Source organism: Erythrolamprus reginae, chromosome 9, assembly GCF_031021105.1.
Source record: "Erythrolamprus reginae isolate rEryReg1 chromosome 9, rEryReg1.hap1, whole genome shotgun sequence".
Lineage (NCBI taxonomy): Eukaryota > Metazoa > Chordata > Lepidosauria > Squamata > Dipsadidae > Erythrolamprus > Erythrolamprus reginae.
In genome coordinates, this window is record NC_091958.1 from 14,201,784 (window position 1) to 14,215,772 (window position 13,989).

Genomic DNA, 13,989 nt, shown 5'->3' on the forward strand with positions numbered 1-13,989 from the left:
CACCCTCCTCCTGCCCTCTCCCAGCGCTCCCACGTGCCGGACGCTCCACTTGCCAAAGGGGCCGAAAGGAGGAGGTGGCCGGGCCGCAGCGGCCCCTGCCGGGATCCTTCCCGCCGCCCGAGGCTCCGAGCGGCGGGGCGGGGCGGGGCGGGGCCGGGGGTGGAGCGGAGCGGCTGCCCGGAGTCGCCGTTGCTGCAGCCGGAGTCCCTTCAGAGCGGGCGGCGGCGGCGGCGGCGGCGGCGGAGGCACCATGGGCTGCGGGGCGTCGCTGGGCGGCTGGGCGCTGCTCCTCGCCTTGCATCTGGGTGCGTCTCGTTCCGGGGGGGGCAGCGGGGGGAGGACAGGGACGGTGGGAAGGGGGAAAGAGGGAAAGGGGGAGGAGGAGAAAGATAAGGGAAGAGGAAAAAGGAAGAGGGAAAGGGAGAAGGGGAAAGAGGAAAAGAAATGGAGAAACGGGAAAAGGAAGGAGGGAGGGAAAGAGGGAAGAGGAGGAGGGGAAAGAGAAAGAAAGAAAGAGAAAGGGAGAAAGGGAAAGAGGGAAGTGGAAAGAGAAAGAGAGAAAAAAGGGAGAAGGGGAAAGGGATAAAGAGAAAGGGGGAAAGGGAGAAGGGGAAAGAGAGAAAGAAAGGGAGAAAGGAAAAGAGAAAGGGAGAAGGGGAAAGGGGGAAAGGGAAAGAGGCGGGAGGAAAGAGAGAAAGAAAGGGAGAAGGGGGAAAGGGCCGGGACCGCGGAGGGAGAGGGGGGCGAGGGCGGGGAGCCGATCTCGTCTGGGCGGCAGGGCAGCTAGCGCGCAAAGCCGAGGGAAGCCCTCCAGCCGCGGGGCGAAGGCTTTCCAGGCGAGGGGGGCGGCCGGGCCCCCACCCTCGGGTCCATTGGGCGAGCAAAAAGGTCCGAAGAAGCCGCGGGCCTCGCAGCGCACCGGGTCTCGCACGTGGGGCCGAAGCGCCGGGCTTTGCGGGACCCAGCGGAGTCGCCTTCGCCTTCCCTGCGCCGCCCGGGCTGAGGGACTCCAGCGGCGCCGGGCGGCCCACGTGGTGGGGGAGGCTGCCGGAGTCGACCCAGCCAAGGCGGGGATCTGCGCGGGGCCCGGGAAGGGCTCGGGCCCCTGGGCGCCTCTCGGTCAGTCCGTCTGATCCGTCGCTTCAGAGCTTCGGGAGCGTTTCTCTCCCCTTGGCTGGAAGTTGCAACGGTCGGCAAGGCTGAGGATTAGGGCTTCCCCTCCCTTGCTCTTCCTCTTTGCCTTCCCCATCTCCTTCTTTCCTTCCTTCCTTCCTTCTTTCCTTCTCTGCCGCTGCAGAATTTTCCCATCCCTCTCCCAATGAACTTTTTTTGGGCAAGTCAACAGTTTTCACTCTTCCAAATATCCTGTAAGAGGAGGCAAGAACCCCTTCTGCTGACTTCTCAACTCCTTCCCCAACTGAATCGGGGAGGTGATCCAGGCTGTGGCAGCTGGACCAAGTCCACCCCCATAACGGAGAATTCCTGGCACCATCTGCCTTCTTCTTGCTGAAAATTAGAAGCTGCTTGGCTTGGCCCGTAATTTGCCTGTGTCTGTCTCTGTCTCTGTCTCTCTCTGTCTCTGTCTCTCTCTCTGTCTCTCTCTCTCTCTCTCTCTCTCTCGTGTGTCTCTCTGTTTCTGTCTCTGTATCTCTCATCTCTCTCACTCTTTCTCTCTGTTTCTGTCTCTGTCTGTATCTCTTCACTTGTCTCGATCTCTCGGTCTCTGCCTCGGTCTCTGTTTCTCTCTATCTCTCTATCTCTCCGTCTCTGTTTGTGTCTCTCTCTGTATCTTTGTCTGTCTCTCTCTGTCTCACTGTCTCTCTCTTCCTCTCTCTCTCTTGGTCTCTCTGTCTGTCTCTGTCTCCCCCTCTCTGTTTCTCTCTCTGTCTGTCTCGTCTCTGTCTGTTTCTGTCTCTCTCTGTGTGTCTGTTTCTGTTTCTCTTTGTATCTCTGTCTCACTGTCTCCATCTTTCTCTTCTTTCTCTCTGTCTCTCTCCCTCTCCCTCCCTCCCTCCCTCTCTCTCTGTCTCTCTGTCTCTCTCTTTCACTGGAAGGATGTTACTTGTCAGGGGAAGAACGAATTGCTCTGGTCCTTCCTTCTTTCTTACAACCCTCCCCTTCTTCCTACCCCTTGCAAAGCCAGGAAGGCAGCAATTCCCTGCGATGTTTTCTACTTTTGTTCTGCTAGTTGCAGTTAGCCTCCCTCCCTTCCCCTCCCCTCCACCCCCCAGTATCTGAGAGAGGGGATGGTCAGGATAAGGAGATTGTTTTTTTTCCCCACCCCACGTGCCATTTAAAAGCAAATTACTTTTGTGCTAAAACCTCGCTGCGGCTCAGAAAAGCTGGTGCCATTTAATAAACAAAAGCATTACCATCCTTTGCCAGATTTTGCAAAAAATAAATAAATAAAGGACCCCTTTTTCATTTGGAAAGATTGGGTGGGTCCGATCCTTCCCAGGATCCATTAAAAAAAAATTTATACACAATTCTGTGAATTTTTCCTCCTGCTGATGTTTGGCCACGACTTTTATCCTGCATAGGCGATTTAGATTCAGGGGGTGGGATGCGAGGTTCTGCTTGACTCTGTATGGGAAAAAGGATTGCGTGGGTGAGAGAAAGATTGCTAGAGTACAAGGGGATCAGAAACTTGGCAACTTTAAGACTTGTGGACTGGCTGGAGAATTCTGGGAGTTGGAGTCCACAAGTTTTAAAGTTGCCAAGTTTGAAGACCTCCGCTTACATTCCAGATAAAACTTTTTATCTTCTTTTGAGGATGAGGAATATGTCTAATGGGCAATTTGTCTGGGTAACATATTAGAGATGGACAGAACTACTTGCCTACTAATACAGTGGTATCTCTACTTACCAACTTAATTCGTTCCGTGATCAGGTTCTTAAGTAGAAAATTTTGTAAGAAGAAGCAATTTTCCCCATAGGAATCAATGTAAAAGGAAATAATGCGTGCGATTGGGGAAACCACAGGGAGGGTGGAGGCCCTGTTTCCTCCCAGGAGATTCCTAGAGAGGCCCCACGGAGGCTTCTCCCCGCCTTTTCCGGCCCTGTTTCCTCCCAGGAAATTCCTTGAGAGGCCCCACGCAGGCTTCTCCCTGCCTTTTCTGCCCGTTTCCTCCTAGGAGATTCCTAGAGAGGCCCCATAGAGGCTTCTCCTCGCTTTTTCCAGCTCTGTTTCCTCCCAGGAGATTCCTAGAGAGGCCCCACGGAGGCTTCTCCCCACCTTTTACGGCCCTGTTTCCTCCCAGGAGATTCTAAGAGAGGCCCCATGGAGGCTTCTCCTCATCTTTTACAGCCCTGTTTCCTCCCAGGAAATTCCATCCTTCCGAGGTGGGTCAAATGAGGACCCAGACTGTTGGGGGCAAGAGGCTGACTCTGTAAGCCGCTTATACAGGGCTGTAAAAGCACTACGAAGTGGTATATAAGTCTAAATAGCTATTGCTATGGCTAAAATACACCAGCCCCTCCATTTTCCTCTGTTAGTCATGGAGGTGAGAAAAATGAAAGCAGAATGCCAGATAAACCGAGTAAGAACAAGAAGCTAAGACCTGAAAAGAGTACATTTTTGGTAAGGAGGCTGAAGATATCCCAAGGTACATAGTATTGTTATCTTCTGTGGGATGCAAAAGAAACCCTTTTATTTTTCTGCTCCTGTAATAAACTGCTGCTTTACATTTTCTGGCCTTGGTTGAACCGAGTTTCTTTTTTGTCTTTCAATTATTATTATTATTATTATTATTATTATTATTATTATTATTAGAAATAGTAGGGCATCATCAGAACGTGACTGGCAATATTAAGATAAAATTAACAATCGGTTAGGTTGAAAATGTTTAATTTCCTGTTCCATTCACAGCAGTTTTTTTCTTAATTTTTATCAAAAGGTGGAAAGGAACACCCAAGCTGTGTTGTTTTCCAATCCCTTATTTTTCCCCTGTCTTGTTAAAAAAATGTTAAGGGGGTAAAAAAGAAAAACACAAGCTCTTTAGAATCCTGATCAAGTCATTTTTCTGGAAGCCCTGATGGAATTGTAATTTCCTTCCTGTCTTTGGTTTTGGGGAAAACGCATCCTTGCTTGTTTAATATCAGACAAGATGCTAAAATCCTAATCGTTTGAAAAAGCCTCCATTAGAGCAAAAAATCTGACATTACCTTGCCATAGAATAGAATAGAGTAGAATAGAATAGAATGCAGAGTAGAATAGAATAGATTTTTATTGGCCAAGTGTGATTGGAGACACAAGGAATTTGTCTTTGTTACAGATGCTCTCAGTGTACCTAAAAAAAATTAAATATATTTGTCAAAAATAAAAAAAGATAGAACACTTAGTGATAGGACCTGGATACTGCACGAGTCAAAAAGAGGGCAGGGAAAATATTTACTGACCTCTCACATCCTGGATACAAATAGTTTCAACTCCTATCCTCAAAACGTCGCTACAGAGCACTCCACACCAAGACAACTAGACACGAGAACAGTTTTTCCCCGAACACCATCACTCTACTAAACAAATAATTCTCTCAACACTGTTCGACTTTCTACTAAATCTGCACTTCTATTCTACTAGTTTTTCTCATCATTCCTATCACCCATTTCCTCCCATGTTGACTGTATGACTGTAACTTGTTGCTTATATCCTAAGATTTTTATTAATATTGCTTCTTCATTGCTTATTTGACCCCTGTGACAATCATTAAGTGTTGTACCACATGATTCTTGACAAATGTATATCTTATTTTATGGACGCTGAGAGCATCTGCACCAAGACAAATTCCTTGTGTGTCCAATCACACTTGGCCAATAAAAATTCTATTCTATTCTAGTCATTGGATACTAATAAGCAATCAAATCAGACTTGGAAACAGTAAAAACAGTGTAAAGATACGAGCAACATGGATACAGTGATCCCTCGATTTTCGCGATCTCAATCTTCGCGAAACGCTATATCGCGATTTTTCCACCCGATGACGTCACTCCTTTCCTTTCTCATCTTTCTTTCTCTCTCTCTTTCTATATCTTGCTTCTTCCTCTCTCACACTCTCTTCCTCCCTCTCTCATCTCTTTCTTTCCTTCTCTCTCTTTCTCTATCTCTCCCCCTCTTGCTCTCGAGCGGCAAGCGAGCAGCCGGGCGGGCGGGTGAACAGGCAAGCGGCAAGCGAGCGGCTGGGTGGGCGGGTGACCGGCAAGCGGCAAGCGAGCAGCCGGGCGGGTGAATGGGCAAGCGGCAAGCGAGCGGCTGGGTGGGCGGGTGACGGGCAAGCGGCAAGCGAGCAGCCAGGCGGGCGGGTGACGGGCAAGCGGCAAGCAGCAAGCGATCTTGGGGTTTCCCCTTTGCCTGGGCGGCGGGAAGACCCAGGGAAGGTTCCTTCGGCCGCCCAGCAGCTGATCTGCTCTGCAGCGCGGCAGCAGCGAGGAGCTGAAGATGGGGTTTCCCCTTTGCCTGCGGAGCAGATCAGCTGCTGGGCGGCCGAAGGAACCTTCCCTGGGTGCCGCCCGCCGCCCATGCAAACTCCACCATCTGCGCATGTGCGGCCATGAAAAAAAAGGGCGCGCATGCGCAGATGGTGTTTTTACTTCCGCAACCCTACATCGCGAAAAATCGATTATCGCGAGGGGTCTTGGAACAGAACCCTCGCGATACTCGAGGGATCACTGTATAGCCATGGGAAGTGGGAAGAGATGAGTACTAGTAAGGATGAGAAGTGTAGTAGCAATACCATCTTAGTAGTTAACTTGACAGCGTTGTGGGAATTAGTTGTTTAGTAGAGTGATGGCATTTGGGAAAAAGCTGTCCTTATGTCTTGTTCTGCAGAATCTTATAGCATCGTTTTGAGGGTAGGAGTTGAAACAGTTTATGTCCAGGATGCGATGGGTCGGTAGATATTTTCACAGCCTCTTTTTGACTCATGCAGTATACAGGTCCTCAATAAAAGGCAGGTTGGCAGCAATTGCTTTTTCTGCAGTTCTGATTCTCCTCTGAAGTCTGTGTGGGGTCTTTAGATTTTTTTTATCTTCTAAACATACAGCTAACGCAGCCTATGTATCTTCAACAGCTATTTGAGGTGGACTTATTGACCTAGTATTATACTTTTACAGACTTACAACAGTTCATTTGGTGACTGTTCAAAGCTGCAATGGCACTGAATAAAAGTGACGTGGAATCGTTTTTGCACACTGTTGTAACATCCCCATGGGATCAAAATTCAGCTGCTTGAAAACTGACGCCTGTTTATGATGGTTGGAGAGGTATCTGGCCCACTTTTGTGATCTTCTTACAAGCAAAGACCTGTAGAAGATAAAATATGCTCTTTACCTTTCCAAGTTCTTCTCAAGAGATGCTCGTAATTTGCCTTACAAGATGGCTGCCTCAATTCAATTTGGGACAGTGTTAATTCTGCATTCTAATTGAGTCCTTATTACATTCAGTCTTGTTGTCTAAATAGAAATTTACTCTGTGTGGGGGGGAGGCAGGGAGAATGCTAACTAGCTGCTTTACGTACAGGCAATTTTTTTGACTTTGTAGTCTAAATATGAATGCTGTTAAGCCGGTGCAGAAGTTGGTGATAAATTAACGGCTTGCCACACAATCTATAGAAGGCCTGATATTTATGGGAACTTGGGAGGGGTGATTTTCATGAGGGGACAGAAGCAGCTACAAGATAATATGCTGAGTGGTTCAAGGTCATCCTATGCCCACCCACCTGGGCGGAAGTGGAAGGAGGATTTGCCACGCTGGCAAAATCTAAATGGGCAATGTGACAGGTTTGTGGGTGGGGACAAGGGATGTGAACTATTATTATTATTGTTATTGTTGTTGTTGTTTGTTTGTTTGTTGTTTTGTTATTGTTGTTATTATTATTATTATTATTATTATTATTATTATTATAATAAAAATAAGACAATACAACACAAACAAACATAACATATATAGGGGTTCTTTACATCCCCTCTCTTATCAGAAGTTGTTTTCTGGAGTTGAATATACTTGCAAATGCTTAAATATTTACAGCCTTTCATAAACGTTTATGATGTATCTTACCAATGTTCTCTATAATTCTTTATACATTGCTCAAAAAAATAAAGGGAACACTCAAACAATACAATATAACTCCAAGTAGATCAAACTTCTGTTAAATCAAACTGTCCACTTAGGAAGCAACACTGATTGACCGTCAATTTCACCTGGCTGTTGTGCACATTCAACTTTGTACAGAAGAAAGTATTCAATGAGAATATTTCATTCATTCAGAACTAGGATGTGTTATTTGAGTCTTCCCTTTACTTTTTTGAGCAGTATACTTAAAATTGTGAACTTTCAACTGGGTAGGAAACTCAGATTTAGGTTTCCCAGTGTAGGTGCCAAGATGTCTCTGGCAATAAATTGAAACCTTGAGGAGCACTTTGACTTGGACTCTGATTTAGTTTGGATGCTACCTGGAACCTTGACCTTGATAGGTGCTTTCCTCTTCCCGCCCTCTGAGGAGCCTTTATTTGGTCGAGGGTGCATTTCAGCAATGGGACAGGTTCAAAGCAACAAAACCAAATGAATTCAGCCAAGAATGTTGGGTATCCTACATTTGGAGTACTGCGTTCAGTTCTGGAGACCTCACCTACAAAAAGATATTGACAAAATTGAACGGGTCCAAAGACAGGCTACAAGAATGGTGGAAGGTCTTAAGCATAAAACGTATCAGGAAAGACTTCATGAACTCAATCTGTATAGTCTGGAGGACAGAAGGAAAAGGGGGGACATGATCGAAACATTTAAATATGTTAAAGGGTTAAATAAGGTTCAGGAGGGAAGTGTTTTTAATAGGAAAGTGAACACAAGAACAAGGAGACACAATCTGAAGTTAGTTGGGGGAAAGATCAAAGGCAACACGAGAAAATATTATTTTACTGAAAGAGTAGTAGATCCTTGGAACAAACTTCCAGCAGACGTGGTAGATAAATCCACAGTAACTGAATTTAAACATGCCTGGGATAAACATATATCCATTGTAAGATAAAATACAGGAAATAGTATAAGGGCAGACTAGATGGACCATAAGGTCTTTTTCTGCCGTCAGTCTTCTATGTTTCTAATTAAATTTCCACATAAGGTTAAAACCCTATTGCAATGAGGTCATTGTGCAGACCCAGTTTGGATAGTTTGAAGATCAGGCTTTGTATGATGTGTGAATTCAGTCCCTGCAACTCATTTTGCAATTTGGGGATTCAGATTCCTCCTGGGTAGCTTGACGTTCTTGTTGAAAAGTTGTCCTTGGTCTTCAAGCTCAAAGGCAATTGCTTGCAGAGCTTTCTAGGAGCTGTCCAGAGTACTGAAAGTCCTCCTTTTTTCTTTGTCTTTTAAGATCACCTTCTTGCATTCTAGCTTTTAGTGTCTTAGATAACAGAAGTCCTGATGAATGCTTGCTTATGTCCCACTTACATACAGCTGAGCCCCTGAGGATGGTATAGATCAAACGTTTCTTAATGCCTTTTGAGTTAATTTTGACTTCTGATGACTGACTGAACTAGTCCTTGCCAATTTTCTTGGCAACTTTTCAGAAGTGGTTTGTCATTGCCTGCTTTGTCGGACTGAGAGAGAGTGACTGACCCAAAGTAATCTACGAGGGTCGCCCAGAAAGTAATGCACCACATTTTTTTTAACAATTATTTATTGAACACAATGAAACTTACACACAAGAAAGAATGATGTTTCTTCTGCACTCCCTGTTTTTCCAAATAATCTCCATCCTGTACTAGGGTTTTGTAATTATTTTTTAAATTGTTCTTTTAAATATTGTTTTGATTTGTTGTTAGCTGCCCAGAGTCCTTGAGGAGTTGAGTGGCATATAAGATAGTTAGATAGTTAGTTAGTTAGTTAGGTAGTTAGATAGTTAGATAGTTAGTTAGTTAGTTAGTTAGTTAGTTAGATAGATAGATAGATAGATAGATAGATAGATAGATAGATAGATAGATAGATAGATGTAGGTAGGTAGACAGGTAGACAGATAGATAGATAGATAGATAGATAGATAGATAGATAGATAGATAGATAGACAGACAGACAGACAAGGAAGGAAGGAAGGAAGGAAGGAAGGAAGGAAGGAAAACAGACCTTAATACAGCTTATTTCATCAGAATTGGATTGCCCCTTTACAAATGCTCTTCTGGAAACACAGAAAATTGCCTTATAGTTTTGGGAATAATCATTTCCATTATCCAATGCCTATGCTTTTTAATAGAAAGATGCCAGGAGTGAATGAGTACTGTATTTTTCTAGTGTATAAGACACACCTTAGTTTTGGGGGACGAAAATAAGGAAAAGAATTTGCTTACCAGGTATTCATCTGGCTAGTGTCCTTAGCCAGCATATTATCTTGTCCCCTGGTTAGGGCTTTAAAAAAACCTTTATTTGGAGAGAGTAACAACGAAAGGGCATCATTAGCACCTGGAAAAAAACATTAGGAGCAAGTAGAGAAATGAAAAAAAAACCTGCAAAGATTTAGGGCTTGGAAAACATTGCAGAGAGAGAGTAACAATGAAAGAGCTTGCAAGTCAGTAAGAGCTGGGAACATTGTTAGCACATGGTTAGGGATGGAAAGAAATTTATTCAGAGCAAGTTAGAGCAATGAAAAAACCCTTGCAAAGACTTAGGGCTTGGAAAACATTCTTTGCAGAGAGAAACTATGAAAGAGTCTGCAAGGTAAGAGCTGGGGAGATTGTTAGCAGCTAGTTAGGGCTGAAAGGAAAAGCTACATTCAGAGTATAAGACACACCCAAATTATCAGCCTCTTTTAGGGAGGAAAATGGTGCGTCTTATAGTCCAAAAAATACAGTATGTGCTTTGCCTCTAGGCGATGATCCCTCACTGTTGTATTAACCTAGCTAAAAATACAGAGCTTTGTACCACCCTAAATTTATCTGCAGTGCCGAGATTTAGAGAAACAGAAAAGAAAATTTTAGAATTCTTGATAGCAATAGCTTTTGAACCTATCCAGAAATATATATATACTGCTCAAAAAAATAAAGGGAACACTCAAATAACACATCCTAGATCTGAATGAATGAAATATTCTCATTGAATACTTTCTTCTGTACAAAGTTGAATGTTCACAACAGCATGTGAAATTGATGGTCCATAAGTGTTGCTTCCTAAGTGGACAGTTTGATTTCACAGAAGTTTGATTTACTTGGTGTTATATTGTGTTGTTTAAGTGTTCCCTTTCTTTTTTTGAGCAGTATATTTTAATTTTATGAATTGTTTTGTCTCTTAAGTTTTCAGCTTGCCACTCTGGCCTATACTGCAAGCACTGCTTTGCGGGCTATTTGATGAATGCTATCCTCTAACACAGTGTTTCCCAACCTTGGCAACTTGAAGACATCTGGACTTCAACTCCCAGAATTCCCCAGCCAGCATTTGCTGGCTGGGGAATTCTGGGAGTTGAAGTCCAAATACCTTCAAGTTGCCAATGTTGGGAAACACTGCTCTAACCCAAGGGTCTCCAGCCTTGGCAACTTTAAGCCAGCTGGCTGGGGAATTCTGGGAGTTGAAGTCCTCCAGGTTTAAAGTTGCCAAGGTTGGAGAACCTGCCTTGCTCTAAGACACGTTCCAGGAAAGTTTAACTACGATTCCCATCAACCCAATCCTGCATGCTTCCCAGGAATTATGGGAATTGTAGTCCTACACACCTATGAAGTTGGGGAAAGCTGTTGAAGATAACACGGTCTGAATATCTCCATTTCAACTTCGTTGCAGTGCTAGTGGGACAGCCTGTGAATGCGGCTGGCTGGCAGTGCAACACCATCTACAAGGGGTTTGCAGAGTGCCTGGTTAGCCTCGGAGACAGCATGGCTCAAAATGTTCAGAAGGATACGGAGGATGACACCATCCAGGATCAAGAGGAGTTGAACACCATCTGTCGGTGAGTGCAAGTTCATCGTTTCAGGTACCCATCGGTAGTAAAGATATTATGGAGCTGTCTCAAAAGCTTGAGAGAAGATTCCTTCAGCTATTCTTCCATCTGAATTGGTATTGCTGACTCCAGCTTTCCCAAGTCGGATATGCACTGGCTGCCGAGCAGTTTCTGGTCACACAGTGTTGGTAATGACCTATAAAGCCCTACATGGCATCGGCCCAAAATACCTTCGGGACTGTCTTCTGCTGCATGAATCCCAGAAGCCGATTAGGTCCCACACAGTTGGCCTTCTCTGGGTCCCATCGACTAAACAATGCCATCTGGCGGGACCCAGGGGAAGAGCCTTCTCTGTGGTGGCCCCGGCCCTCTGGAATCAACCCCCCCCCGGAGAGTAGGACTGTCCCCCACCCTCCTTGCCTTTCGCAAACTGTTGAAAACCCACCTATGTCGCCAAGAATGGGGGTGATTGATATACTCCCTAACTATCACGGTTTATGTATGGTTTGATTGGGTTGTGTGACTATTTTAATGATAAGGGTTTGTCATTGTTTTTAAGTATTGGATTTGTACACTGTTTATTATTGTTATGAGCCGCTCGGAGTCTCTGGAGAGGGACAGCATACAAATCTAATATATTATTATTATTATTATTGTTGTTGTTGTTGTTGTTGTTATTGTTGTTGGTTGTTGTTGTTATTATTATTTTAGTGCAGAACTTTAAAAATAGGAATACTGGTTTGAAGAAAGAGATCAAACAACCCCCCTGTTTTTCCCAGTTATGAACCCAAAGGTCATCCATAAGTCTAAGGAAGGTAACACTATCTACCAAAGGTTGGAAACTGCAGTTTAATGTTTCCAAATGTAAAATAATGCACTTGGGGAAAAGGAATCCTCAGTCTGAGTATTGTATTGGCAGTTCTGTGCTAGCAAAAACTTCAGAAGAGAAGGATTTAGGGGTAGTGATTTCTGACAGTCTCAAAATGGGTGAACAGTGCAGTCAGGCGACAGGGAAAGCAAGCAGGATGCTTGGCTGCATAGCTAGAGGTATAACAAGCAGGAAGAGGAAAGATTGTGATCCTGCTATCTAGAGCGCTGGTGAGACCACATTTGGAATACTGTATTCAGTTCTGGAGACCTCACCTACAAAAGATATTGATAAAATTGAATGGGGCCAAAGACGGGCGGCAAAAATGGTGGAAGGTCTTAATCATAAAACGTATCAGGAAAGACTCAATGAACTCAATCTGTATAGTCTGGAGGACAGAACGGAAATGGGGGACATGATCGAAACATTTAAATATGTTAAAGGGTTAAATAAGGTTTTTAATAGGAAAGTGAACACAAGAACAAGGGGGCACAATCTGGGGAAAAGATCAGAAGCAACGTGAGGAAATATTATTTTACTGAAAGAGTAGTAGATGCTTGGAGCAAATTTCCAGCAGACGTGGTTGGTAAATCCACAGTAACTGAATGTAAACATGCCTGGGATAAACATAGATCCATCCTAAGATAAAATACAGGAAATAGTATAAGGGCAGACTAGATGGACCATGACGTCTTTGTCTGCCTTTTCCTGCTTGTTATACCTCTAGCTATGCAGCCAAGCATTCTACCTGCTTTCCCTACCACATCTTATCCACGGAAAAATATGGTAATCCTCGCTGAATCTGTTCTTCCTACAGGTCCTGGGATGACTTCCACGCCTGTGCCACCAAGGTTTTGTCCAACTGCCCCGAAGAGGCAGCCAACATCTGGGAATCCCTTCGGCAAGAATCCCGAAAGATCCAGTTCCAAGGCAATCTACACGACCTGTGCAGCTCGCGGGCCCAGCTGGCTGGGGATGGGAAGGCTTTGCGTGTAGACGAGACCAATCAAGAGACCTTGAGGGGGGCGGCGTCCCTTCTCTGGCCCAGCGTCATGGCCAGATTGACTCTTGTAGCACTCATGACTCTGGTACCCTTCGCTTAGTCTGGGAGCAGTGGAGAAGCCCTTCCTCCTGTATGGTCCACCATGGTATGAACCGGGGACCTTGTCCTGCTTCTTTCTAAGGGATATTGTCAAGCTTAGGGGTCGGTGGCAATGCCTGGAGTGCCCCGATTACAAGGCATCCGGTCTCTTGCGTAGGAGGACAGGAGGCTATGGGGCTTACCTGCCTAGGTAAAATCCCATCAGGTGTATGTATTTAGTCAACTTATTCTCTCAACTTATGACTCAAGGCAGCACACAATCAAAACAACACTGTAAAAATGTAATCAAATGCAAAACAAATCACACTACTAGAGGCAATATAATAACTAAGCACAACCAACCTTGGCGAGTGCAGAAGACCTCCTGACCCAACGTCTGGGGAGGACAATGGTCTTCAAAACCTTACCAATGGTAGGGAGGGTGACCCAGATCTTGGGGGGATACTATTCCATGGGGCAAGTGCAATAGCAGAGAAGCAATGACCTCCATGAGATGGCATTGCATAAGTGATAGGAATTGGAGCATGCCAACTCTTGTTCGATCTTACCAGAGAATGCCAAAATCATTAGAGACAAGTGATCCCACAAAAATCAGGCTCTATTATGAAAAGCTTAAAAGCCATAACCAGCACCTTTCCTTGTATCTAGAAGCTCAATGGCAACCAATACAGCTCACAAAGTACCGTATTCTTTGGAGTATAAGACATACTGGGATATAAGATGCATTTTAGTTTTGGGGGAGAAAAACAGGGGAAATAATCTGCTTACCAGGTATTGATCTGGCTAGCATCCTTAGTCTGGTCAGCTTCAGCACATTTATTTTATCCCCTGGTTAGGACTTTAAAAAAACTTTATTCAGAGAGAGTAACAATGAAAGAGCTTGCAAGACGGCAAGAGCTGGGAACATTGCTAGCACCTGGTTAAGGCTACAAAGAAACATTCGGAGCAAGTAAAGCAATGAAAATAAAAAAACACACAAACAAAGACATGGTTTGGAAAACATTCTTCACAAAGAGTAACAATGAAAGAGCTTGCAAGCTGGTAAGAGCTGGGAAGATCGTTAGCACCTAGTTAGGGCTGCAAAGAAATTTATCCGGAGCAAGTTA

General features: G+C 44.7%; 1 protein-coding gene across 1 annotated transcript; it reads left to right on the forward strand.

Moving 5' to 3' along the window:
* The first annotated feature begins 241 nt into the window (after nucleotides 1-241).
* NRN1L (neuritin 1 like) lies at nucleotides 242-12,884 on the forward strand. The gene is made up of 3 exons (XM_070761667.1): nucleotides 242-305; nucleotides 10,757-10,922; nucleotides 12,599-12,884. Exons 1-3 carry the CDS (start codon nucleotides 251-253, stop codon nucleotides 12,882-12,884), a joined length of 507 nt encoding a protein of 168 aa, XP_070617768.1. The 5' UTR covers nucleotides 242-250.
* The last annotated feature ends 1,105 nt before the right edge of the window (nucleotides 12,885-13,989 follow it).

Coding starts and splice junctions, on each gene's coding strand:
- NRN1L (XM_070761667.1), top strand. CDS start 251: ATGGGCTGCGGGGCGTCGCTGGGCGGCTGGGCGCTGCTCCTCGCCTTG. Junction 306..10,756: donor GCTCCTCGCCTTGCATCTGG/GTGCGTCTCGTT, acceptor ACTTCGTTGCAG/TGCTAGTGGGACAGCCTGTG. Junction 10,923..12,598: donor GAGTTGAACACCATCTGTCG/GTGAGTGCAAGT, acceptor TTCTTCCTACAG/GTCCTGGGATGACTTCCACG.